We start from the raw sequence: 25174 nt of genomic DNA on the forward strand, positions 1-25174 counted from the left end.
GGCGCCGGATTCAACCAACCACCTCGCAGCAACGCGCTTGGTGGTTGGCTCACGGTCCGTCAAGTTGGGCCGAGCTCATCGGGGGCGTCCCGCGTCCAAGGTAGGGATGGCATTATTGTTACCTCGTTTGGGCCCTCGGGTCGCAAAGCATAGACCGATCGTTGTCGGACACACACGCACACGCCATTTGGGCTCTGGGAGGACGGGGCAGCGCAAGATGCAGTTTTCAGAAAGGGTGGTTGTCGTTTTCCCACATGACCCATGGAGCTTATACCCGTGAGCCCGGGAACAAAGCCTGCTACTTGTCGCGTGCTCTCCTAGCTAGCTCATACATTTAAGGAAAACAAGAGCGCCGGTTTATACACCACCAATTAAGACTCGCTCAGAACCCCGGCTCTCCCATACACGGCCCCACAACCCCGTTCTGTCACAGAGCTCCGCCCTACTGACCACCTTTTCTAGAAGGCACTAGAATGTGCAAACGCGCACGCGCAACCTGTGCCTAGTAGGGAAAACTTCGGCCCAGCACCCCCTTCCTCCAGCGGTCCGAGGTACCGACTTCCGCCCTCCTACCTTCGCGCCCTTCTCATTCGCTCTCTAAGTGAGCGGAAGTGCTGGATCCGCCCCCTTCAGGTTCCTCACTTCCTGCGCGTTCACGATTCTCCACCCTCCTCCCCATTTTTCTTTCCCACCCTGCCCCGCGGCCCGGCCCGGAAGCGGGGAGGAGTGTGGTTCCCAGCAGCCCCTGCGGCGTCGCTCGGGCCTGTTCCACGCCGTCGCCGCTGCTGTGGCCGCCGCCCGGCCCAGGGACAAGACGCTTGTTGCCCGCGGTGTGAGTGAAACTCGACGTGTGCCCTGCCGCGAAGATGGAGGGGCCCTTGTCCGTGTTCGGGGACCGCAGCACTGGGGAGGCGATCCGCTCCCAGAACGGTAAGGGCGGGCGAGGCCTGCGGCGGGCCCGCGGCAGTGCGCCACCCTCCCCTGCCTCGCTGGGGCCGTGGCTGCCGTGGTCACGTCTTTCTTTCTCTCCCCACAAAGGGCCCCCCGGGAGGCACGGGCGGCGTCTCCGACCCGCGGCGGGTCTCGGCACTTCGGGGCGGCAGCGCCCTCTCCCCGCAGCGCGGTTTTAACGAGAACTGCCCGGGTGCTGCGGTCGTGAGGCTGGCGAGGCGCGCCCCGGCCTGGAGGGCGGGCTCCGCGCACCGACACGTGCCGTCGCGCCTCGAGTCCCAGGGACCTGGGTGCCCTGCGCCTTCTGTCGTGATGCTAATCAGGAAGGGCGTCCACTGCAACCTCTGGGTCTCCTTTTAGGGCCATTCACCAGGAAAAACTGGCTTTAGTGGCTCGTTTTACTGAGGGGCGAATGGCCATCGGCCACTCTTCAGATGACTTGCCCGTTGTCCCCCCGCAGATTCAGTCCCTACCCGACCTGTCGCTGACCACTTCTTGTAACAGAGCTAGCTGACGAAGTTTTTGTTGAATGTTAAATGATAAACTCATTTTATCTAGTGAGCTTTAACCGCTTAACGCATTGTTGAGATCGTTTACACTTCAGAAGTCACGAATGCCAGTCCATCGTATCGTCATTTGATAGATTCCTATTTTTTGTCATGAACAAATTTGAAGTATAGTCAGAACCTTTGGATTACCGCTTTTTTGATTCACAAAGGCTTGTTAATTTTAATAAAACTTTTTTTTCTTAAACCTGCCAGAGTCTGAAGGAAAAGGCTGATACGTGTCTTTTCCTGTTCTGTGTGGAGTGGCAGAATCTGAAATGACGACGGGTAGATTATGTTTTAATTCTGTGAGACAATGGAGTGGGTACTCTCTACAACACTTGGCGTCCCCTTGGCGGTTGAATTCAGACTGTATGTTACTAGCCACTCCCCTCCCCATATTAGACTTTTAATAGCTGATTTTCAAATTGGGACGGATTTGTAGTTTTGAAAAATTCAGAGGCTGTTGCGTGTCACTTACTTTTTTTTAGGGTGAAATGATTGTTTCTTGGAATCAAGGATTTTTCTAATTTCATTTCTTTCTTTCATTTCTACAGTCATGGCTGCAGCTTCGATTGCCAATATTGTGAAAAGTTCTCTTGGTCCAGTTGGCTTGGATAAAATGTTAGTGGATGATATTGGTGTAAGTATATCTAAATATTGTGTTAGTCACTTTAAGGAAAAAAGACGGTTCATAAACACCTCGCTTTGTAAATTCTTTGTTTTTATCAGGATGCTAGTGGTGAAAGGTATACCGAAGGTGAATGTATCATAATGGGGTGTTCTAACTTAGGGGACATTCTGTTTCTGTGGGTGAATATGTCATTTTTTCTTCCCCGGGAAATTTCTTAGGATGTAACCATTACTAATGATGGTGCGACCATCCTGAAGTTGCTGGAGGTGGAACACCCTGCAGCCAGAGTTCTTTGCGAGCTCGCTGACCTGCAGGACAAAGAAGTGGGAGACGGAACTACCTCCGTGGTAGGTAAAGACTAATGGACTAATGGCTAAATACTAGTATTCCTCTTAAAATCAAATTTTCAGAAAGTGAAGCCAGAGGTAAGTCATTTGTTTTGAGGGTAGTGGTTCAGAAACAAAATTTGAAGATTTGTGGTTATAGCTAGTTTGTACAATTCAAGTAGAAAAGAAACTTAAGAGATAATTTAATATAATCCTTACTTTAAATGTTTTCGCGAGTTTTACGAATTTTTTCTCAGCTGCTATTCATGCATCACGCAGAATTTTTTTTAATGGTGTTTTTTTAAAGGAAAAAAAGTGTTGTTTTTTTTCTCCTCCCCTCACAGCCTGAGGCCCAGGAATTCCTAAAACATTACCAGATTTTTAAAAACAACGTGTTTTTATATTTTAAAGGCTGACAAGTGATCTCATGAGTTCAAACGGGAGTTTGAGAAAGTTTGTAAACGCGATCAGTAACATGATTTAAACTCCTCGAAGATCACCCAGCACCCTGATGTAGTAGAAACACTATTATTTGGTGAGGAGCAAATAATAATTTGCTGTAAAGAAACAAGCAATGGTTTGTGCTAGAAAATGGTTGTTTCTAGATTAAACTTTAAGCCATGGAAGAATGGAATCTATCTCTTCTAAAATAACGATAATGGTCTTTGTTAAGTAACTTGTTTATGATAACATAATTTTTTAAATACAACTATAATTTCCCCCAAAAGATGCAGACAAAATTTTTTCAAAGTTTTTTTTGATTAAAAAATAATTTTTGGTGTCCTTAGAAGGATGATTTTTTAAATAATAACGTAAAATAGTACAGATCAAGAATTCCCTGGCGGTTCAGTGGTTAGGACTCCGCACTTTCCCTGCCGAGGGCCTGGGTTCAATCCCTGGTTGGGGAACTAGTATTCTGCAAGCCGTGCACAGCCAAATAAATAAATAAATAGTACAGATAATCTGAGTGGTCAGGCTCTTCATTTAGCTTATGTTGAGCACTTCATCTTGAAGAGTAATGGATGTGTCTCCTGTTGTTGTACTGTAGAAGTAATTTATTGGCCAGAACACTTTTCTGACTCTTATCTGGCTTTAGCCATTTGCGTATAAAATACCGTGTAGGGGTGTCTTTTTTTCTGGTTTCTAATAAGCAGTTATGCATTTCACCACCGTTACCATTCTGGTTCTTAATATCTGATGCGTGTTAGTGTTGTTTTTACATATGTGTTGCACATAATGTCAGGCTATTATGAGAGTAATGGATGTTTTCTCTGCAGGTTATTATTGCAGCAGAACTTCTAAAAAATGCAGATGAACTAGTCAAACAGAAAATTCATCCCACATCAGTTATTAGTGGCTATCGACTTGCTTGCAAGTAAGATTGTTTACATTCAGAGAATATTTTATATATTATTTGATGTAATAGTTGCCAACAGTCTGTTCTTTAAATGTTTCAATTAATGGCTAAATTTTACTTTGAAAAAGTTGTATTTTAGCATTTAAGTAGTTAACATTTGAAGTAAGAAGTTGGGCCAGTATCCTTTTCTTCCCATTTGACTACCACATTATCTCCTAATAATAGATTTAGTGGCTATGCTTATGGGATAGATTAAAATTGCCGTGATCTGAAGAGGGAGGATTATTTGTGTCCTCCTCCTATATGAAATGGCTGAACAGAAAATTGATGCCTCTGACATCCTGACACAATGATAAAGCAAAAATTTTGAGTAGTGAATTTATGTTTTCTTCCCAACACTTCAAACAGGGAAGCAGTGCGTTATATCAATGAGAACCTAATTATTAACACTGATGAACTTGGAAAGGATTGCCTGATCAATGCTGCTAAGACATCGATGTCTTCCAAAATCATTGGAATGTATCCTTGTGATGGTCCAGTAAAGTTTAGGCTTTTTAAAAAGTAAGATGCTGTGTTAGTTTTTGTGCCAGATGATGCTGTATTGAAATTGCCTGTTCCCTTCTTTCCTAGGGGGAAAGGTAATACGAAGTATGTGTAAAAGTAGTATGCAGATAGTGATAAATAGTACTCTAACATTTTGGTGGCATAGATAATGGCTGTTTTTTTGATGAGATTGCTAAAAGGAAGTGCCTTTGAATTACCCTTGATTTTCATGTGCACCCACTGTCCATCCCGAGTCTCTTGTTCTCCTTAACTGTTGGCTTAGAAGTGGTGATTTCTTTGCTAATATGGTGGTAGATGCTGTACTTGCTGTTAAATACACGGATGTCAGAGGCCAGCCTCGCTATCCCGTCAATTCCATTAATATTCTGAAAGCCCATGGGAGAAGTCAGATGGAAAGTATGCTCATCAATGGCTATGCACTCAACTGTGTGGTGGGATCCCAGGGTAAGGCTTAATGGTTTGATTTGATCATGTAACGAGAATACTGAAGGATAAAGTTAGCTGTTTGTGGACTGTATAACTACATTTTCAGGTGAACTATCCAGGATGTGCATTTACTGTTCTTTAGTGAAGCCCAGAGAAAAAGGAAATGGTACATAATGTTGCCATTTCCTCTTTTGTAGTTTAATTACATATAACTTAAGAAAACCGCAAATTAAAAGAAAGCACGTGTGTTTAATGCCACTTAAGTGTTTGTTTCTAAGGTTAAAAGTAATCTAAATTCGTGTGTTTACATATAACAATTTAAAATATCTTCAGATCTCTAAGGATAGGTGTGGTTTATAAAAGGTAACAATATTATAGTTACTATAAAGGTACTTAATGTTATGTTCAATTTTAGGCATGCCCAAGAGAATAGTTAATGCAAAAATTGCTTGCCTTGACTTCAGCCTGCAAAAAACAAAAATGAAGCTTGGTGTACAAGTGGTTATTACAGACCCTGAAAAACTGGACCAGATTAGACAGAGGTATGTTGAGAGATTCATTTTTGACCTTGGACAGGGGGTGTTTGTAAAGTACCCTTTTCTAGAGCAGGTGACAGTAAACTAAAAAGAATGAGTGGTAGGTCTAATAGGTAGCAGGGTATGATGATTAGGCAAGTAGTGTTTTTTTTCAAGTGTGAGTGTCTTGGAGGACTTTAAAAATTAACATTTTTAACCAAAGTCTTAACTGAAGTCAAACTATATTTTACCTAAACTGCCCGGAAAATTAGAAAACATGGTGATGATTTAAGAGAGATTTGGGTGATACATGAAAATCAACATTTTATGGAATTTTGGTTTTATGAGTATATTGATATTAAGGCTTTGAAGATACATCCAGGAATGTATTTCCTGAAGTGGTACAAGAACCAAACAGTATAGTGTTGACTCTGCCAGTTACCAGGTAGTTCATATGGCCGTATCTATCGACTGGCATGCTAGAGAGCTAGTTGGGAAGATGTACTTCCTTTTTTTTTTCCTTCTTCGATTTTTGGTTTCACCATGCGGCACACGGGATCTTAGTTCCCCAACCAGGGATCGCATCCCCTGCTGTGGAAGCACGAAGTCTTAACTGCTGGACCACCAGGGAAGTCCCAAGATGTAGTCTTAAATTTATCTGCATGTGTACTCTTTCCATCAAAGGTCAGCCCCTCTAGAATAAGTGTTCCAGATCCTGTTGCCTTCTGCTTTTAGAGTCTTGCTTCCTCTATTCTTTCTCAACTGCATCTTCAACTGCTAATTCTACTCTTCGTTCCGTTCTGGATTCCACTTGTACCTCTCATCCCTAAATAAAAGCCTCTTGTGCCCCCACCTGTTCCAGTTACTCTCTATCCTTCCTCAGTTCTTTATAGCCAGATGTCACAAGAGCGATTCACACAAAAACCTTCCTGGTGTTTTATTTCTCACACCCTTTTAAACTGTGTTCTCCACTGGAGGACCGCTTGATCGGGTCACTAGTGATCACTGCTGTGAAATTCATTAGACATGTTCAGTTTCCACTTGACCTTTATCAAGTCTTTGACTGCTTGAAAGACTTTCGGAGGATAGAGCAGCTTTGTGATACTACCTCATCTGTATTCCTGTGCCTGGGTGGCCAACGTCTCTATGCTGGAGACTCCCAAATCTATTTCTCTGAGCTTTAATTGATTGAATGCTTCTTAAGCACCTCAAAGTCATTATGTCTAAAATTGAACTTGTGATGATACCCCCAAATCTGCTCTTTGCCATTTCAGTTAGGGACCCCTCTATTCAGGCAGAAGACTGGCAAGTGTCTGTAACTCCTTTTTACTTAATACTCTTTCCCTTTCTAATCTGTCATCAAGACCGCTTGATTTCTATCTATAAATTAAATCTCAAATTCACCTGCTTTCCATTTCCATTTTCTTGCCCAGACTATTGCAGAGGCACCCAAGCTGGTCGTCTTGGTTTCAGTCTTATTCCCGCCCAGGCGATTCTCCTCATAGCAGCCAAGTGGATCTCGTTAGAACCTTTTGGAGGCTTCCCATCACTCTAGGATAGGTTTTTAAATTCCTTATGTAACTCTTTTTACTGTGCTCTAGCACGGCTGAAACTAGAATCCACCAAAGCTCTACTTCCACAGGCCCCTAAGAGTGTTCCTTCGTCTGCCCAAAATATATTCTGTGCCTACTTGTTTTGGCTGGTTAATTTTTTTTTTAAATTTTTTAATAAATTTATTTATTTTTGGCTGTGTTGGGTCTTCGTTTCTGTGCGAGGGCTTTCTCCAGTTGTGGCGAGCGGGGGCCACTCTTCATCGCGGTGCACAGGCCTCTCACTGTCGCGGCCTCTCTTGTTGCGGAGCACGGCTCCAGACGCGCAGGCTCGGTAGTTGTGGCACACGGGCTTAGTCGCTCCGCGGCATGTGGGATCCTCCCGGGCCAGGGCTCGAACCCGTGTCCCCTGCATCGGCAGGCAGACTCTCAACCACTGCGCCACCAGGGAAGACCTGGCTGGTTAATTTTTGTTTATTTTTTAGTTGATAAATCTCTCAAAGAAGCGTTTCTTTCCCCCTCAATCTGAATTATTCTCTGCTGTGAGCTCCTGTACTTTGTCTTCCTGGGGCTTAACCACAGTTTCTAACTATGTATTTGTCTTAAATTGTAAGCTCTGTGAAGGTAGAGTTTGAATGATTTCCTTTGCTTTATAGCCCCCATCCTTAGTATCATGTTTGACATACAGTATTTGTTTAGTGTATATACAGAGAGTTTTATTTTGAGGTTCACCTTTAACTCATTTCACTTTAAAGATCCTTTGATCTCATCTACTATTCTTTGAATAAGTAAAAAGGTTTCAACTGTCTATATATTGGCTATTTTTCAAATCTGTTTATGTTTCTCATAGTTTGTGATTTCTATTTTCTTCTGGCAGTTTCACCTGAGTATCCCAGGGGCTTCAGACTCATCTTGTTGAAACAGGAACTCTTTTGTCATCTTGCACCCCAACCTTTTAGTATTTATTTCACTCCAGGAGTCAGTGGCTGAACCTCCCAGTTACCCAAGCCATAAACGTTGACTTCTCTGCTCAAGCCATCTATTCTCAGACTCACCTCCAATTATCGCCTTGTTGTCTTCATTCCTTCATCTTTTGAACACACCGATTGATAACGTTACTTTCACTTAAAAATATTAAACAACTTCTCAGTTCAGACTCTTAACGTCCCTACAAGGTTCTTCATTTTTTGATCCCACCTGCAGTTTCAACTCTGGACCCCTCTATTAACTCCAGACCTTCAACTTTCCTTGTCCCACCTGCCAGGCTGGATACATGGCTCTCATGCACTTGTAATCTCTGTACTGCACTGAGTAACATTAGCCCTGGAGTTTGGTTGTCCCAGATCCTTGAAGGCAGGGACACTGCTTCCTTTCTAACCACAGTTCTTGGTTAAGAACTCAGATTGGGGTGGGGGAGAGCTAACTGGTAGTTTTTAATCCCTTTTCTGTAAATCGGACTGATTTAAATTCTGGTCATAGAAGGGAGAGAATAGTTATTTTTTTTTTTTCTTTTTGGGCTGCATTGGGTCTTTGTTGCTGTGCACGGGCTTTCTCTAGTTGCGGTGAGCAGGGGCTACTCTTCGTTGCATTGCGCGGGCTTCTTATTGCGGTGGCTTCTCTTGTTGCAGAACGCGGGCTCTAGGTGCGCGGGCTTCAGTAGTTGCGGCTCGCGGGCTGTAGAGCGCAGGCTCAGTAGTTGTGGCGCACAGGCTTAGTTGCTCTGCGGCACATGGGATCTTCCCAGACCAGGGGTTGAACCCGTGTGCACTGGCAGGTGGATTCTTTTTCTTTTTTTTTTTAATTAATTTATTTATTTTTGGCTGTGTTGGGTCTTCGTTGCTGCGTGCAGGCTTTTCTCTAGTTGTGGCGAGCGCGGGCTACTCTTCGTTGCAGTGCTCGGACTTCTCATTGTGGTGGCTTCTCTTGTTGAGGAGCACGGGCTCTAGGCACGCGGGCTTCAGTAGTTGTGGCTCGTGGGCTCTAGAGTGCAGGCTCAGTAGTTGTGGTGCACGGGCTTAGTTGCTCCGCGGCATGTGGGATCTTCCTGGACCGGGGCTCGAACCTGTGTCCTCTGCATTGGCAGGCGGATTCTCAACCACTGCACCACCAGGAACGTCCCGGCAGGTGGATTCTTAACCACTGCGTCACCAGGGAAGTCCCTAGTTAATATAATTTAATCTGCAATTATTTTGTGAAAAATACTTAATGGAAGTTCGAGCTATATTTAACATAAAAAAACACAGCAGATAACTTTGGGTTACTACTCAAATACTTCATCTTTGTAGAGAATCAGATATCGCCAAGGAGCGAATCCAGAAGATCCTGGCAACTGGTGCCAATGTTATTCTAACCACTGGTGGAATTGACGACATGTGTCTGAAGTATTTTGTGGAGACTGGTGCTATGGCAGTTCGAAGAGTTTTAAAAAGGGACCTTAAACGCGTTGCTAAAGCTTCCGGAGGTGAGTCTCCTGCTGGCTCTCGGATACTGTTACTACACGGGACCATGTCCCTTTACATTGGATGTTAACAATAAGCAGTTCCAGAAACATAACAGTTTTTACTTTTTACTCCCTTAATGCTTTGTGCTACAAATATATGTATAGAGGCGTGTTTTTATGTAACTGGGCAAGTTCTTTTACTTGCTCCACCTCAAAGTGACATGGTTCCATCTTAGGATAAAAGGACAGTTGCTTGCCTGATGCTTAACTGTAAACGTTAACCTTAAACTTACCTTTATATGTCATCTCTATCATAAATACATGTATCTGAATCTAAGGCAGGATTTGAAAATATTCATGAAAGAACAGTGTTTACAGATCTTTGTAATTACTTTAATAGCAACTATTCTGTCGACCCTGGCCAATTTGGAAGGTGAAGAAACTTTTGAAGCTTCAATGTTGGGACAAGCAGAAGAGGTGGTACAGGAGAGAATTTGCGATGATGAACTGATCTTGATTAAAAAGTAAGAGCTACTTTCTAAATTATAAAGCTCTACAGATTTTATTTATTAATGAGTGAAAATAGGTCACCTTCCCATTTATTTGCTGCTATATAGTCTTTCAGTGACATAAGCAGTTATACGCATGGGATAAAATAACGTTGGGCCATTGTAAATTGAGGTGAAGTAACCATTTCATCTCTTCTCCATGGTCTAGACATTGCTTCCATGTCTGAATGTCCTGTGTAAGCAGGATTTAACCAAGGCACTTAGATTGAATTTATGCACAGATTTATTAAAGCATTGATTTGAGAATTTCACTGTTTTTTAAATAGCACTAAGGCTCGTACCTCTGCATCGGTCATCTTACGCGGGGCAAATGATTTCATGTGTGACGAGATGGAGCGCTCTTTACATGATGCGCTTTGTGTGGTGAAGAGAGTTCTGGAGTCGAAATCTGTGGTTCCTGGTGGCGGCGCCGTAGAAGCGGCCCTGTCCATATACCTCGAAAACTACGCAACCAGCATGGTAAGAACGTCCGGAAGCCCGTTTTCGTTTCTAGAAGGGCACGGCACTTCGTTCATGTGAATACGTCTCTTCTGAGACCTTAGCTGCTGCTGTGGGTTTTAATTTTCTTCCTTTTGTGAAGACACCTCATTGTCTTTCTTCTTAGGGCTCCCGGGAACAGCTTGCTATTGCCGAGTTTGCAAGATCTCTTCTTGTTATTCCCAATACTCTGGCAGTTAATGCTGCCCAAGACTCCATAGATCTGGTTGCAAAATTAAGAGCTTTTCATAATGAGGCTCAAGTTAACCCCGAACGCAAAAATCTAAAATGGTAAGCATACTTAACATTTTTCATTGTCATCATTTTTCATTGTCATCTGTATATCAGATATGGTCGTTTGGTTTTTGTTTTAAACTCATGAAGGGTGATGACTAGTGATTATTAGCAATGGTGTGTCTTAGTTATCAAATCGGATTCTTCACCTCTCCCTGCTGCTCTGGGTAGAGTCATTTACCTACAGTAGGAAGGTTCCAGAGAGAAAATTATTTTTGGGTGGTCCACACCTGTTTTTAAGCAACCTCCTTTTAAGATAATTAAATGATGTTTAGAAACAATTTCTTTACTATCATCTAGACTTTCTACACCTCTTTCAGTGCTGAATTTGTTTATCCATAATCAATTACTTTAGACTTAAAGGGATCTACTGTAAGGTCCCAACGTTTCCCAAGGTTAACATTTGAATGGAATAGCTGGCACTAATGAGATTACCACCTAGTCAACTTTTTAAATATTTATTTGGCTGCGCCGGGCCTTAGTTGCGACGTGTGGGATTTTCAGTTGCAGCGTGCGGGCTCTTAGTTGTGGCGTGTGGGATCTAGTTCCCTGGCCAGGGATTGAACCCAGGCCCCCTGCATTGGGAATGTGGAGTCTTAACCACTGGACCACCAGGGAAGTCCCCCTAGTCAACTTTTAAAGGGGTGGAATAGGATGGGTGTGAATTATGAAAGAGGCCATTTAATAGGTTTTTTTCCTAAATTGCAGGATTGGTCTTGACTTGGTCAATGGTAAACCCCGAGACAACAAACAAGCAGGGGTGTTTGAACCAACCATAGTTAAAGTTAAAAGTTTGAAATTTGCAACTGAAGCTGCAATTACCATTCTTCGAATTGATGATCTTATTAAATTACACCCAGAAAGCAAAGATGATAAGCATGGAGGTTACGAAGATGCTGTTCACTCTGGAGCCCTTGATGACTGACCTCTTTTATTTATGACAATGTTTAAATGCAGTTATCTTGTTGTACCTCGAGTATTACACATTAAAGTGCAAAAAGCTGTCAAGTCTTGGAATTCTTGTGAAGTGGGAGATAGTTTTTCCATCCTCACTTTGGTCCTCTGATTTCACTAACTTAGTATTTTATTAGTTTAAAAAGAAACGAGGTTCAAGTTTAGTTTAAGCATAATTAATTGTTAAGCAGTTTCATCCTCTCAGAACACACATTGCTATTCCCATCCCACCCCCAATGCATAGGGCAGCAACACCACGATGTCCACCCTTGCGCTCCATTGTGTGTAACAGGGTAACAAGAATCCGGCAGCCAGATGCTCCAAGAGGATGGCCCAGGGCTATAGCTCCTCCTTCAGTGTTGACCTAAGAGGTAAATCAATCAGATTTGTATCATTTATTTTTCTCTGGACATAAAGTTAGAATCCCAAACTTGTCTTTTTCCTCTTAATGTCATACCGGTAAACTACCCTTTCAAATTCAATTTTTAGTTCAAGTTGCTTAGGAAGTGATTTGTACCCTTGTGACATCCATTCTAACTACCTTAGTTTAAGACTTAAAATACCCTCTTCCTGTGGGAAGTGAACTCATGCACACAAGTTTTTTTGCCTTAGGAAGCAATAAAATAAGTGAACTCCCGAGTCCCAACAGGAACTTACCTAGTATCCACCCATTACTGTATGGCCAATACCTGGGACACATCCTGTGTTTTGCTGTTTACAATATTAAGATTGCATTGTGAATGTTCATTTGCAAGCTCTCTTCAGGACTACTTGCTCATGTTTACCTTCTCTGGGTTTAATCCAAGTTCTTTAGCTATTGCAACAGAGACGGCTGCAAAGGCTTCATTGATTTCAAATACGTCAACATCCTCCAGCGACCAACCTGCTTTTGCAACCTAAAGGAAAGGTTAATGGAAGAGAGGTCTAAAAACTCAAGTGGAACCATTCTTCATTGTAGATGTAGAAGCAGAATATACTGTATGATATTGAAGGATCTCTTGAAAATGCCACTTTGAGTTCCAAGTGGTAACACATTTTGCCTTGGTGACACCAATTCTAAAAGGTTTAAGGATAAAACACCCCTTAGAAATTCTATACTATCATCTTCACATTTGAACCACTTAACACCTGTTACGTGTACGTGAGGTTATAGAGCAGAACTAGTTGCCCTATAAAGCACATGATCCAAATGCTGGCTGCTCTTTGTGGCAAGGAAAGAACACTATAGATACAATTAAATGAATAAGCTCATTTAAGGCCAATGGGAGGATGTCTCCTTTTGAGACAATGCAAATGAAGCCTGATTGATAGGAATAAATATGAAAATAAAGTCAAGCTCAGTCTTGGCATTTTGGAGTGGGAAGGATCTGAGCGAAGGTTTGAAGGAGGTAAAAGTTAATAAGCATTTACAAGTTATTGGTCTGGTCCCAAAGAGGCTTTAGCAACAAAACAAAGGACAGGTGCTAACATTGGAAATTAAACTCACAGCTTGCTTTATTGCTGGAATTGGTCCTATTCCCATAATGGAAGGCTCCACACCTGCTTGTGACCAGGAAACTATCTGTGCTAGGGGTGTAAGCCCACGGTTATCAGCTTCTGACTTCTTCATAAGAACCACAGCTGCAGCACCATCATTTATTCCTGTAAAATATGAATGTCTTAATTTCCAAAACGGTGCTCACTAAGTTACATACCTGTGTCTACTTTCTCCAACACCTGAAGACATGGGTTAAGTTAATACCTCTCGACAAGATGATATAACACCACAGAACATTCCAATGGGATAAAGAGTGGAAAGATTAAAGCAGTGGGGCGGGGGGAGATTAATGAAAAGAAATGGAAGAAATAGCCCAGACCTCACAGGAGGTAATGGGAGTTCCTGGTTTTGGAAAAGGACAGAGGTGGTAGATAAAATCTGGAGTTCCCTAATTTGCTTTCTCGCTTGTGTGTCTCGTTAGGATACTGCAAGGAAACCAAATCCATTCTTCAGTATATTGTACAGGTTAAGTCATAAATCTAAATATGAAGAAACAAATGATCAAAACTACATTTTTTTCCTAAAGCAACTGAAACAAGGTTTTAGAATAATTTGTATATAAATAATTGATGAAATTAAAAAGGTATTAACTTAGTAGACCTAGCAGAAGATAATACTCCCACAACTGCCCTTCAGAAAATCTAACCTGAAGCATTAGCTGGGGTGACAGTTCCTGTTCCATCTGTAAGGAAGCAAGGCTTTAGCTTAGACATGGCTTCCATGTTGCTCCCGTGGCGAGGAAACTCATCTGTTTTAACTTCAGTGAGACCTGAGAAAAGGGAAAATCATTACCCAAGATTAGTACAGTTCCTCAGACACGATATAGAAGGACTCACATTTGGAAGAAAAGGTTTATTATAAAATACTTTCATTCCAATAGGAAGGTACACACTACTAGTACAAATTACTGTATGTTAAGACATTTTATTAGCACTGTCTTCATGAGTGTTTTCCATATCCAGACAGCCCTTTCTGAGGAAGGCAGTTACAGGGACTTCTTTGTATAAAAGGTTGCTAAGATTTGGGGTATATAGGTCTTTGCCGGTTACGACTGACTGGATCTAGGGTGTCAAAGCCAATCTCATAAAGGCTGGGCATAATCGATGTCAGTTATCAGTAACAGAACTTGACTAGAGCGTTGCATTTTAGAGAATAGCTAAGTGACCCCAAAAGATCCACCCTCAAGTATGAAACGCACACAGAAGCAACAGGAAGTAATGGACATTTGCTTCAGAGGAGATTGAGCCTGTAGGCGTAGAAAGGTCGGCTGCTTTCTCCAGTTTCTCCTAAAACGCTCCATCTACACAGCCATGTGGAGACCCTGGGCGAAAAGTGTCTGGATGCTGACACAGCCTCCCATGTCTCCTCCCCCACCCTCACATTCAGATCTATCCTGAATATATCTTTTCTTTGCAACCTGAAAGACATAACAGACACGATGTGTAAACGTTCCTATATGTTATTCTTTTGAATATTAATAATTTACTTATAAATAGCCCCGTTGATGTTTAAACCATTATGACTGGGCTTCCCTGGTGGCGCAGTGGTTAAGAATCCGCCTGCCAATGCAGGGGACACGGGTTCGAGCCCTGGTCCGGGAAGATCCCACATGCCACGGAGCAACTAAGCCCGTGCGCCACAACTACTGAGCCTGTGTTCTAGAGCCCGTGAGCGACGACTACTGAGCCCACGTGCCACAACTACTGAAGCCTGCCTGCCGCAACTACTGAGCCTGTGGTCTAGAGCCTGCGAGCCACAACTACTGAACCTGCGAGCCACAACTACTGAAGCCCGCCTGCCTAGAGCCCGTGCTCCGCAACAAGAGAAGCCACTACAATGAGAAGCCCGCGCACCGCAACGAAGAGTAGCCCCCGATCGCCGCAACTAGAGAAAGCCCGTGCGCAGCAACGAAGACCCAACGTAGCCAAAAATATAAATAAATTTATATATATAAAAAAACCTTTATGACTTATATACCCACCTTTTTTAGAAGATACAAAAACTGGTACAATCTCTTTGTCAAAATGGCCAGCTTTCTGTGCACTCTCTGTCCTGTTCTGGGACAGAACTGCAACCTTGTCCTGATCTTCTCTACTCACTTGCCATTTGTTGGCTACATTTTCAGCTGTGAAAGAAAAAAAAGAAAGCAAAAACCAAACCTTTTCAGGAACTGGCTTTCGGTAGCTCAAGTTTTTCACCTTTAAACAAGCACTGAGGCCCAACAATGGCAGGCTCGCTGGTGGCCTGAGAGTGCTCTGCGGCAATCCTTCACAGTGTCTGTGAAGCGCAACAGAAGCTTGTTTGAAATTTGTTTCTAAGATAATCAGTTTGGGTCTAGAGTAGCCCTTACCCTGGGCCCTACCCTAAGCTGTGGCCTTTCTTAGATGTCAATGGAGTGTCCAGTGCGTTCAGTAAAGTCTCTACTCTTGTTGGTCAAAACTTCTATGTCCCCCAGCCATCTAAAATCTCCATTCAGGGACTTCCCTGGTGGTCCAGTGGTTAAGACTCCAGGCTTCCACTGCAGGGGGCATGGGTTCAATCCCCGGTCGGGGAACTAAGATCCTGCATGCCACATGGAGCAGCCAAAAAAAAAAAAAAAAATCTCCATTCAATTTCCTAGAAGCTGTTTCTACTAGGCCTTGTAGAGTGTTGCCCTGAACATACATAGCTAAACATTTGGCCAAAGCCTTAAGGGGACCCTTAGGCAGATTTCTGGAGCTCCTTTTCTCTATGGCTGCCTTCTCTCCAGTGCTCTGCCCCACAGACTTAGCCATCTGAGCAGCCCCAAACTCTGATCGCTACTTCTCCAGTTCTTTGAAGCCACTTTTCCCCAGATAAAAAGTTTGGAAAGCACCCCCAGGTAGAAATCTAGTTATAGTGGGTCTTTCCCTTCTTTCAAGAAGCTCAGTTTTGCATGATTGTTGGCCAACATTTGAAAACAGTTGGTTGATATATTCTGACCAGTCTTATACTTGTTTATAGTAGGAGGTCTAGTCTTTACTAATTACTACATCATGGCCTGAGCCATTATCCTTTTTTTTTAAGCAACAGAAATTTATTTTCCCACAATTCAGGAGGATAGGCGTCCAAGATCAAGGCACCAGCAGCCTTGTTTTCTCCTGAGGGCTCTCTCCTTGGAAGCCTTCTCACTATATCCTCACATGGTCTTTCTTCTGCGCCCACATCTCTGGTATTTCTTCCTCTTTTGATAAGGATACAAGTCAGATTGAATTAGGGCCCATGCTAAAAGCCTCATTTCAACTTAATTGCCCCGGAAAAGGCCCCACCTCCAAGTACAGGTCACATTCTGAGGTCCTAGGGGTTAGGGTTTCAACATAGGAATTTTGGAAGAACACAATTCAGTCCATGACACCTCGGAAAGGGCTTGGGAGCTAAATTTTTAATGACCATCTCCGGTGATGTTGAGGCAGTTAGCTGGACTATGGCACTTTGAGCAACTCTGACACGTTAGGCCCTAGTACAGCACACATCGCTCGCGATGCCCAGCCGTCTCTGCTGCGGCTCTCAGTCCCACAGTGACAGAGATGCCCTGAACTTCTCACTGTCCCCACACGTCCAAGCCCTCCCTCCCTTCCAGGCACTCGCACACACTGTTCCCTCTGCTTGGAACCTCGCCCTTTCCCTCCTTATCTTTTTCACAAGAATTCTTCCCACAGAACCAGAGCCACTGCCATACATTTGAGCAAGATGCTTAACCTGTCAGGGTTGGTTTCTTTAACTCAAAACTTAAAATGTTCTTAAGTTTTACATTTATATGCAGTAAAGACAGGAGTTCTTTTGATCTTCCAGTTGCTTTGCCAGTACACCTAGACCACAGGAGCCTTCTAGATGGATGAAGACCTGACTGCGTAGTGCAACAAAGACAGAGTTAGGTACCAAGAGTACTAGTTTATCTCTGATCTTGCCTTTGCCACAAAGCCACTATTTGTGAGCTCTGTTCTGTCATATGGTAAAGTGAGAGTTTGATCCAGAAGAACTCTGAGGCACCTCCCACTACTAACATTCCCTGACAATCAAGGAGTCACAAAGGACAGAGGGAATACGTCCCCACTTTGGTTCATCAAATGGGAACTATCCCTGTCATCAGGGATACAAAATGATTAGGACACGGTCCCTGCCCTGAAAGAGGAGAGCACCTGCAAAGCCGATTATTATAGGATCTTTTTAAAACTTTTTACAGTTAGTATGTTTTCAGCCATGTTTGCCTTACCTGTAATGCCCATATGATAGTTGTGAAATGCATCTATAAGCCCATCACAGAGCATGCTGTCAGTTAGTGGTGTATCCCCCATCCGGACTCCCGTCCTCAAGTGAACCAAGTGAGGAGCCTGGAAACAATAAATACAAATGGATTAGGCTTGGTTGTAACTAGTCCTCTCCTTAGGATCCCACTCAAAACTATCCAGTGGGACTTCCCTGGTGGTGCAGTGGTTAAGAATCTGCCTGCCAATGGAGGGGGGACACGGGTTCGAGCCCTGGTCCGGGAAGATCCCACATGCCGTGGAGCAACTAAGTCCATGCTCCACAACTACTGAGCCTGCGCTCTAGAGCCCGCGAGCCACAACTACTGAGCCCGCGAGCCACAACTACTGCAGCCTGCACGCCTAGAGCCTGTGCTCTGCAACAAGAGAAGCCACCGCAATGAGAAGCCCACGCACTGCAACGAAGAGTAGCCCCCGCTCGCCACAACTAGAAAAAGCCTGTAAGCAGCAGCGAAGACCCGACGCAGCCAAAAATAAATAAATAAATATATTTAAAAAAAACAAAAAAACTCTCCAGTGATCCCTCAGTCTTCACCTAGTCCCCCTTGTGACCTGTCTCCCCCGTTCCAGTCCCTGTTCCTCCTCACCCAGGGCCCAGGGCCTGAAGACCCCTGGAATCAACAGGCTACTCCACCCTTCCTACTCCTGGAAACCCATTACTCTCCTTCCTACCCATTTCCAGTCTTCCATCAAACAAACCTATGCATTCTGTGTCCTATTTCCTTAAAAAGCTCACTTATTCTTTCCAAAGAAGCAACTAGTTATCCATTAAATGAAGAGCTCATCAAAGGGCTTAAGTGATGGTAACAATGTGTTACTTATTTTGATGGGACACATAATGCCTACAGTGAGAAAAATCAGGTTGCTTAATTAACTGATAGGGGGAGATTTCTCAGTAGGGGATCCTCCTAACTCCTACCAACTCAATAGCAGCTATCACAGAATGGAAAGACTTAAGGGTCAGAAGATCTCTATTGGAGTCCAGGCTCTGGGCCTCAGTTTCCTTACCTGTAAATTGGGAATAATACCAAGACTAAGGGCTGTTACGTCTGCATGTTTAAAAGCACAGCTGTTAGTACGGTCCCATCAGAATCACTCAGATTATGTTTGCTACTTTCACCCTGCCTCCTCCTGAGCCTCAGCAAATGTGGGGCTGAGTCGACCTCTGCCTGTGGGATCCCCAGGTGAGACCCTGAACTCCTGCAGGCAGCAGGGGATGTATTTTTTCCTTTTCACCACTGTGCCGATTTGAGGGATGGAACTTGGCGAAACCAATCCCACGTGGCAAGCCTATTGGAGAAAGGCACTACTCAGCGGTCCTCTTTTCCATGTTCTGTGCTTACCAAAGGTCAACAAAATGTGGTCCCTGGAATACTCCTTGTCCTGTGCAGGAAGGTAAGTGGCATCATGTGTTTTCAACTTTTCCTCACAATGAGAAAGAAATTTAAAGCGAAGGATATCAACTGACTAATGTTATAGGTTTGATTCAGAAAATATTTTACGCTTCAGTAACATTTACTTTTATTTATTTATTTTATTTATTTATTTTTGGCTGCATTGGGTCTTCATTGCTGGGTGCGGGCTTTCTCTAGTTGCGGTGAGCGGGGGCTACTCTTCGTTGCAGTGCGTGGGCTTCAGCTTCAGTAGTTGTGGTGCACGGGCTCTGCAGTTGTGGCTCGTGGGCTCTGTAGTTGTGGCTCGCGGGCTCTAGAGCGCAGGCTCAGCAGTTGTGGCGCACGGGCTTAGTTGCTCCGCGGCATGTGGGATCTTCCCGGACCAGGGCTCGAACCCGTGTCCCCTGCATTGGCAGGCGGATTCTCAACCACTGCACCACCAGGGAAGCTCCAGTAACATTTTAGAAAAAAATATATTGTTCCAGTCACACTGGTTGATAGGCTTTTTCTTCAACCTGGATTTCCCATCCAATTTGAAGAATAATAATCAGGCAGGGATCAAGGTTCAATGCGTTTTTTACTTGTTCCCTGTTTGGTTCCAGCTCTGATACCATCGGTCTACCCTGCTATGGCCGTGGACAAGAGTTTATCAGTGAGAGGTCAGCGAGAGCCATCCCTTCAGAGGCCTTACCTTGCTCATGTTTTCCATGCCTCCCGCGACCACAATGCTGGCGTCTCCTACCACGATGGACTGGGCTGCAAGGCACACAGCTTTCAGGCCCGACCCACAGATCATCTGGCAGCTCCACGCCGGAACGGAGTAGGGGATTCCGGCACCCACACTGGCTTGTCGAACAGGATTCTGCCCACAGCCTGGAGGAAGGAACACAGAGGCCTCTCAGCAATCAAAGGGAAAGATAAAATGTTGGGAAGAAAGTGAATGCAAAATCAGGAGATTGCCAACTGGGTCTCCTGCCGCTTCCCAGCCAAGCCAAGTTCCTGGCAGAGGCAAAGACCTGTGTGGACCTCACACCCGTCCCAGTCTGACCCTTGAATACATATTCTCTTGTGCTGTTCTACAGATATTTTATTAATATAAGCTTTCAGGGCTTCCCTAGAGGTCCAGTGGTTAAGACTCCACGCTTCCAATGCAGGGGGCGCAGGTTCGATCCCTGGTCGGGGAACTAAGATCCCACATGCTGTGTGCCAAAAAATAAAGTGAAACAAAAAATTAAAAAATTTATGAACATAAGCCTTCTTCTCCACAAAGAAGTTATTAATACTGTAAGAAGGAACTGTCTTCCTGATCTTTCTCTAGGGCTTGAATAAGCACACACTCCCTTATAAACAGAAGGCAGAACTTGGGCATTAATCCTGTTTCTAACTACGGACGGCTGTTTGCTTCCTTGATCATGGCTTAAGACACCTGGGAGGATAAGAGAGTTACTTAAAAGAGGAAACCTCTGCTAAGAAGCACTTCTTTCCTTGCCTAATATTCATCACACCATGATTAACTGGTTACGTAACGAGATATGTACAAAATCAGAACTGACAATACCTATCTATAATTCAGCTGTGGGCACTTCCTTCAGGGAATGGGAAGAAATACATCACATACTTAAGTTAATCAAAGTGGCAGAGAAGGGGATGGAGTGGAAAGTTTCAAATATCTTCAGTCGCCATTATCTGTCATCAACAGGTCAGTGTTTATACAGTGGCCGCTCTATTGCAAATTTCAGGTATACCCGTACCGAACACCTCTCCTCGGTGAGTTTGTTGGAAAAGAACTAGCAAATGGGTCACTGAGAAAAATTTAGAGATTATATTCATCACGGTGTTATTAATCTGGGATTAGGCTGGAAGCCTAAAATTTGATATTGAAAACAGACACAGGAAACATTATTATTATTTTTAAATATTTATTTATTTATTTGGCTGTGTCGGGTCTTAGTTGCAGCACGCGGGATCTTCGTTATGGCATGCGGGATCTTTAGTTGCGGCATGGGAACTCTTAGTCACGGCATGCATGTGGGATCTAGTTCCCTGACCAGGGATTGAACCCAGGCCCGCTGCACTGGGAGCACGGAGTCTCAGCCACTGGACCACCAGGGAAGTCCCAGGAAAAATTATTAAAAAAACAGTATCAAAATGTCCTCTGGGACTTCCCTGGTGGCGCAGTGGTTAAGAATCCACCTGCCAATGCAGGGGACACGGGTTCGAGCCCTGGTCCGGGAAGATCCCACATGCCGCGGAGCAACTAAGCCCATGCTCCGCGACGAGAGAAACCACCGCAATGAGAAGCCCGCACACCGCAACGAAGAGTGGCCCCCGCTCGCCGCAACTAGAGAAAGCCTGTGCGCAGCAACGAAGACCCAACGCAGCCAAAAATAAATAAATAAATGTTCTCTGAATTAAATTCATAGGATACTAGTTAATAAAGAAGACATTAACATTATTTGAGGTTCCTGCTTTTTAAGCTACAATGAATTACATCTGTATTTAAGTAAATAACTCCTTCATAAAAATTTTATGTATTTATTCATAATCCCCATCTTCAGGTACTTAGAGTAGTGCTGAACATAATTAACTAATGGTCTAGCATTTAGCAGAAAGTGAGGTCCACGAGACTGCGGATTCCTATCTGATATGAACACTGTTTGCCCCCAGCTGATAGAACAGAGCCTGGAGCACAGCAGGTGCTCAGTAAACACTAGTTACATGATCCTGGAGGGTACCTGCGTAGGAGGTAGGACAGATGTGGGTTAAGGAGTAGGACAGATGTGGGTTGAAGGCTGTGATCCTGGATAAGTTACTCCATCTCTCAAACTTTCATTTACTCCTTCGTAAAAATTCTGGAGAGAATACGATCCAATAGACTTCCTGAGAGGATTAATGAAAGCACTAAACACAGGGCTTTTAAAGGCCCAGCATTTAGCAGGCCCTCAACAAACACAGCTATTATTTTTATTATAATTGTGTGGAGATACCACAGAGGTGAGATACGGAAGAGAAAACAGAAACCAGGAGTGAAGGACCCTATGGCAACAGAGTACGTCTAAGTCGTGGGTCTGGGAAGAAGAAAGGACGGAGTGGCCCAAAGGCGGCCACCTTTGGGCCACCAGTAAAGTTACTCATATGCTTTAAAGTCCTGGAGAGTCAGGAGAGAGTGGCGTGCTTCGACTTTTAAGGCCGCCCAAAAGGACAAGGCGAGAAAGGAGAATTAGGAAGAAGAACTACAAAACTACAAAGTAAATGCACAGAAAAATGGGCCGGGTCTCAGATAAGGTAAAGACAAAAGTTGGCCGTAAGTGAGCGTGACCAATTATCACTAGGAGTTAATTAGAATTTATGCTACTGAATGAGCGTGATACTAGTTAAGAATAACTAATTAGGCACTCTCAGTGGTCGTGGCTCTGTGAACCTAGTGGGAATCAGAAGTGAGCTGGAACACTGGTGATTCACCTACGCCAGCCCTCCACGGGTGATGCGCCCCCGTCTGGGAGCAACCCACCTCGCCGGCTCAGAAGTGAGCCCTATGCGGGCAAGGACTGACCTGTGTTGGTGGAGCTCTACCCCCAGCACCTAGCACAGTGCAGGGCACAGAGGAACTCAATACATTTTTATTGAATGTGTGACACTTTAGGGAAATACGGAAGGCCCTGCATACTCTCCCATGTGTCAGGCTGACCCTGCTTCTAAAGAAAGAAAAGGCAGTGGAGGACGGTGATCTAGGATCATGTAGGAAAAGCATATTAAAGACGCTTAGTGTTAAGCTGGAGAGAAGCTACTGATGGGGCTTGACAGAGGGGCGACAGGAGGTATTCTAACAGAGGGAACTTCGTAAGCAAATGTACGGAGGCAAGAACACAAGCTTCTGAGTGTTGGTGGGGGGCCGTGGGAGGGGAGGGTTAATGGGCTGCTTCCAACAACCTGACCTCTCTGCTGGGGTCACTGAGGAGTTACCTGCTGCCAAAACGTGTCCAAATATGACCTCTGATACCTCTTCGGGAGCCACAGCGGCCCTTTTCAGGACCTCTCTGATGACAGTTGAGCCCAGGTCATAGACAGGAACGGTGGATAAGGCACCATTGAAGGAGCCTAGAACAGAAGGGAACGCGAGGGCGATGGAGAGCGCGCCCAGGACGGCGGGGGACCGGCGGCCCGGTGCTTTCCCCCTGCGCAGGCGCCCACCGCATCTCGTCTGGGCACAGAGAGGAGCGTGGGTGCCTCGCAGCAGCCGAATCCCGGGGAGGCGGCCCCCAGGGAGTGCGGGGAAGCCGCGGACCCGCGAGAAACCTACACATCCACTCCCCAAATCCGAGCGGATGGGCACGGCCCACGCTTTCCTAACAAGAGGGGTCCACACTCCCCCGAGTCCACGGCCTGTGAAATCTATACAGCACTAAGGACATTTGGGCAATTCTCTGTAATCCTCCTTTGACTAACGCGACCTCTACCCAGCGCCCCGGCACCCACCACCCAGCGGCCCCGCCCCTGAGGCCACAGGGCCGAGGTGGCGTCTCCAGAGGCTGGCCAATCAGGGGCCTCCCCAGCCAATGGGAGAGCCGGGAGGCGCAGTGGCCCTACCCAAGAATCCAATCAGAACACTCGGAGTGGAGTGGACCTCACCGCGCGAGGAGTGGGCGGGGAAGGCGGGCGGGGAAGGCAGGCAGGCGGGCCAAGGAAGGCGCGAGGCGCCGGGTGCCGAGGGTCCCCGCGACCGGGCCGGGACGGGCCGAGCTCGTGGCTCAAACCCCACGCCGGGCCCGCGGACCACTCACCTATGATGGTCCGCGCCGCCGAGACGATAACCACGGGGTCTGAGTCTGCACTCATCCTGCCGCACTACTGCCTCTCGAGCTACGGTTGGCCCCGTGCAGCCGGCTAGTGAGCAAGATCCAGCCCCGCCTCTGACACGCCGCGCTGGGGGCGGAGCCTCAGGCCGCCCCGCCCACCGCCTCCGCGGGCGCCGGTGCGCAGGCGCGAGGGCGGGGCGGAGCTGGGCCGGGCAGGGGGCGGGACTGTGGAGTCTGAACTCACAGGCACGCATCCCGCCAGCAGTTCAGACGTTTATCTGAACACCCCGGTGTTGTAGTTTCTGTCTTGACGTTTTTGTTTTGGGGGGGATAAGGTTGTCTTTTTTGAATTTAATGTTTTTGGAGTCAGTGAAAAGTGGGGTGACCAGAGTATCCCGCGTTCAGCCCGGGCTCTCGATCTCGGCAGCGAGAATTTGGTGCGAATCCTCCCAACTGCAGGCCCGCGGGCCATTCTGTTTGTGAGCTTTTGCTCTCGTGGCTTCTAAAGTTCCCCTTTGTTTTGCCTGGGCGCCAATAATCAATCATTCGTTTACTTGGGGGTTAACTTGGTTCTCTGTGCAAACAGTGGGAGGAGTCCGTACCCTTCCGTGGGGCTGGCCACACTTGCCAAGTTCTTGTACTGGAAGATGAGCTGTAGCGATGAGTGTGTGAGAGCCAGAGAGTCCCAGTGTCTCACAGATCAAAAAGATTTCCTCCGGTTGACTGCGGACAATCTGGAAGGCGAGGAGCATGTAATCACAGGTTGGATGACTCTTCTGCTTAAAACTTTTTCCAGCTTCCTATCCCCTACTGGGCAAAGTTCAAAATCTTTCAGAGTTCTATATAGGAACCTCAGTACCTGGCCCACTTTGCAGCCTCAGCTCTGGCTGTTTCCCCCTGGACACACCCCACGATCTAGTCTTCCAGAGAGAGGTCTTGCTTTGTCTGATTCTCTCTAGCCCCTGGGACAGTGTTGGACACACAGTAGGGACTTAATGCTTATCAAATAGATGTTAATGCATTTTCATGATATTATCCAAGAGCTTTAACCATCCCCAAGGGCTGCATATAGAGAGGTTGGAGTTTGCCATAGATACGGGGTTTTACAAATATTTGAGTAATAATTAAGATTGAACAATCATTAATTCTCAATATTGACAAGATGTATTTGAGTAAAGGGTAAGTACTTGGGTGGGGTAATCAGAGATGGCTGGAATTTCAAAGCTGAATAGACTTACTCTGTTTAAACCATTTAAAAAAATAGACTTGATATTTTTCACCTCTTTCCATGAAGCCCGTTATAGTGCTTGATTCCTAACATTCATTTTACTCCAAATAATTAGTCTTAGCCGTGGCCAGTGGTTTCAGAATGTCCACGTGACCTAATCTTGGCCACAAAAATGTGAAGGGAAACTTGCTGGGTGGCTCTAGGAAAGGTATTCTCACTTCTAAGAGATACAAAGATGGATCCTTCTTCCCTCTGGACATTGTGGTGTCTGCGTGTGATACCTGGAACTGCTGCACCCACCTTTTGAGCCAGCATGATTGCAAGGCCAACACGC

At 45.2% G+C, this 25174-nt stretch overlaps 2 protein-coding genes and 2 non-coding genes across 4 annotated transcripts; 3 read left to right on the top strand and 1 right to left on the bottom strand.

The window, feature by feature from the left end:
* Positions 1-35: 35 nt before the first annotated feature.
* On the top strand, positions 36-11656 carry TCP1 (t-complex 1). Its single transcript, XM_068551619.1, has 13 exons — positions 36-100; positions 718-930; positions 2054-2139; positions 2349-2477; positions 3734-3831; positions 4222-4332; positions 4640-4821; positions 5219-5345; positions 9154-9329; positions 9709-9832; positions 10144-10336; positions 10482-10645; positions 11357-11656. The coding sequence occupies exons 2-13, from the start codon at positions 867-869 to the stop codon at positions 11571-11573; spliced, it is 1671 nt and encodes a 556-aa protein (XP_068407720.1). The 5' UTR covers positions 36-100; positions 718-866; the 3' UTR covers positions 11574-11656.
* Positions 4002-4139, top strand: LOC137769773 (small nucleolar RNA SNORA29). The gene has a single exon (XR_011075084.1). It is a non-coding gene; the product is annotated as a small nucleolar RNA SNORA29 (small nucleolar RNA).
* LOC137769771 (small nucleolar RNA SNORA20) lies at positions 9900-10031 on the top strand. The gene has a single exon (XR_011075082.1). It is a non-coding gene; the product is annotated as a small nucleolar RNA SNORA20 (small nucleolar RNA).
* On the bottom strand, positions 11561-23723 carry ACAT2 (acetyl-CoA acetyltransferase 2). The gene is made up of 9 exons (XM_068551620.1): positions 23598-23723; positions 22780-22914; positions 19508-19689; positions 17371-17488; positions 15121-15264; positions 13786-13908; positions 13089-13243; positions 12388-12498; positions 11561-11966 (listed from the first exon to the last, which is right to left on the bottom strand). Exons 1-9 carry the CDS (start codon positions 23650-23652, stop codon positions 11796-11798), a joined length of 1194 nt encoding a protein of 397 aa, XP_068407721.1. The 5' UTR covers positions 23653-23723; the 3' UTR covers positions 11561-11795.
* Between the last annotated feature and the right edge of the window lie 1451 nt (positions 23724-25174).

This window comes from Eschrichtius robustus, chromosome 9, assembly GCF_028021215.1.
Source record: "Eschrichtius robustus isolate mEscRob2 chromosome 9, mEscRob2.pri, whole genome shotgun sequence".
NCBI classification, from domain to species: Eukaryota; Metazoa; Chordata; class Mammalia; order Artiodactyla; family Eschrichtiidae; genus Eschrichtius; species Eschrichtius robustus.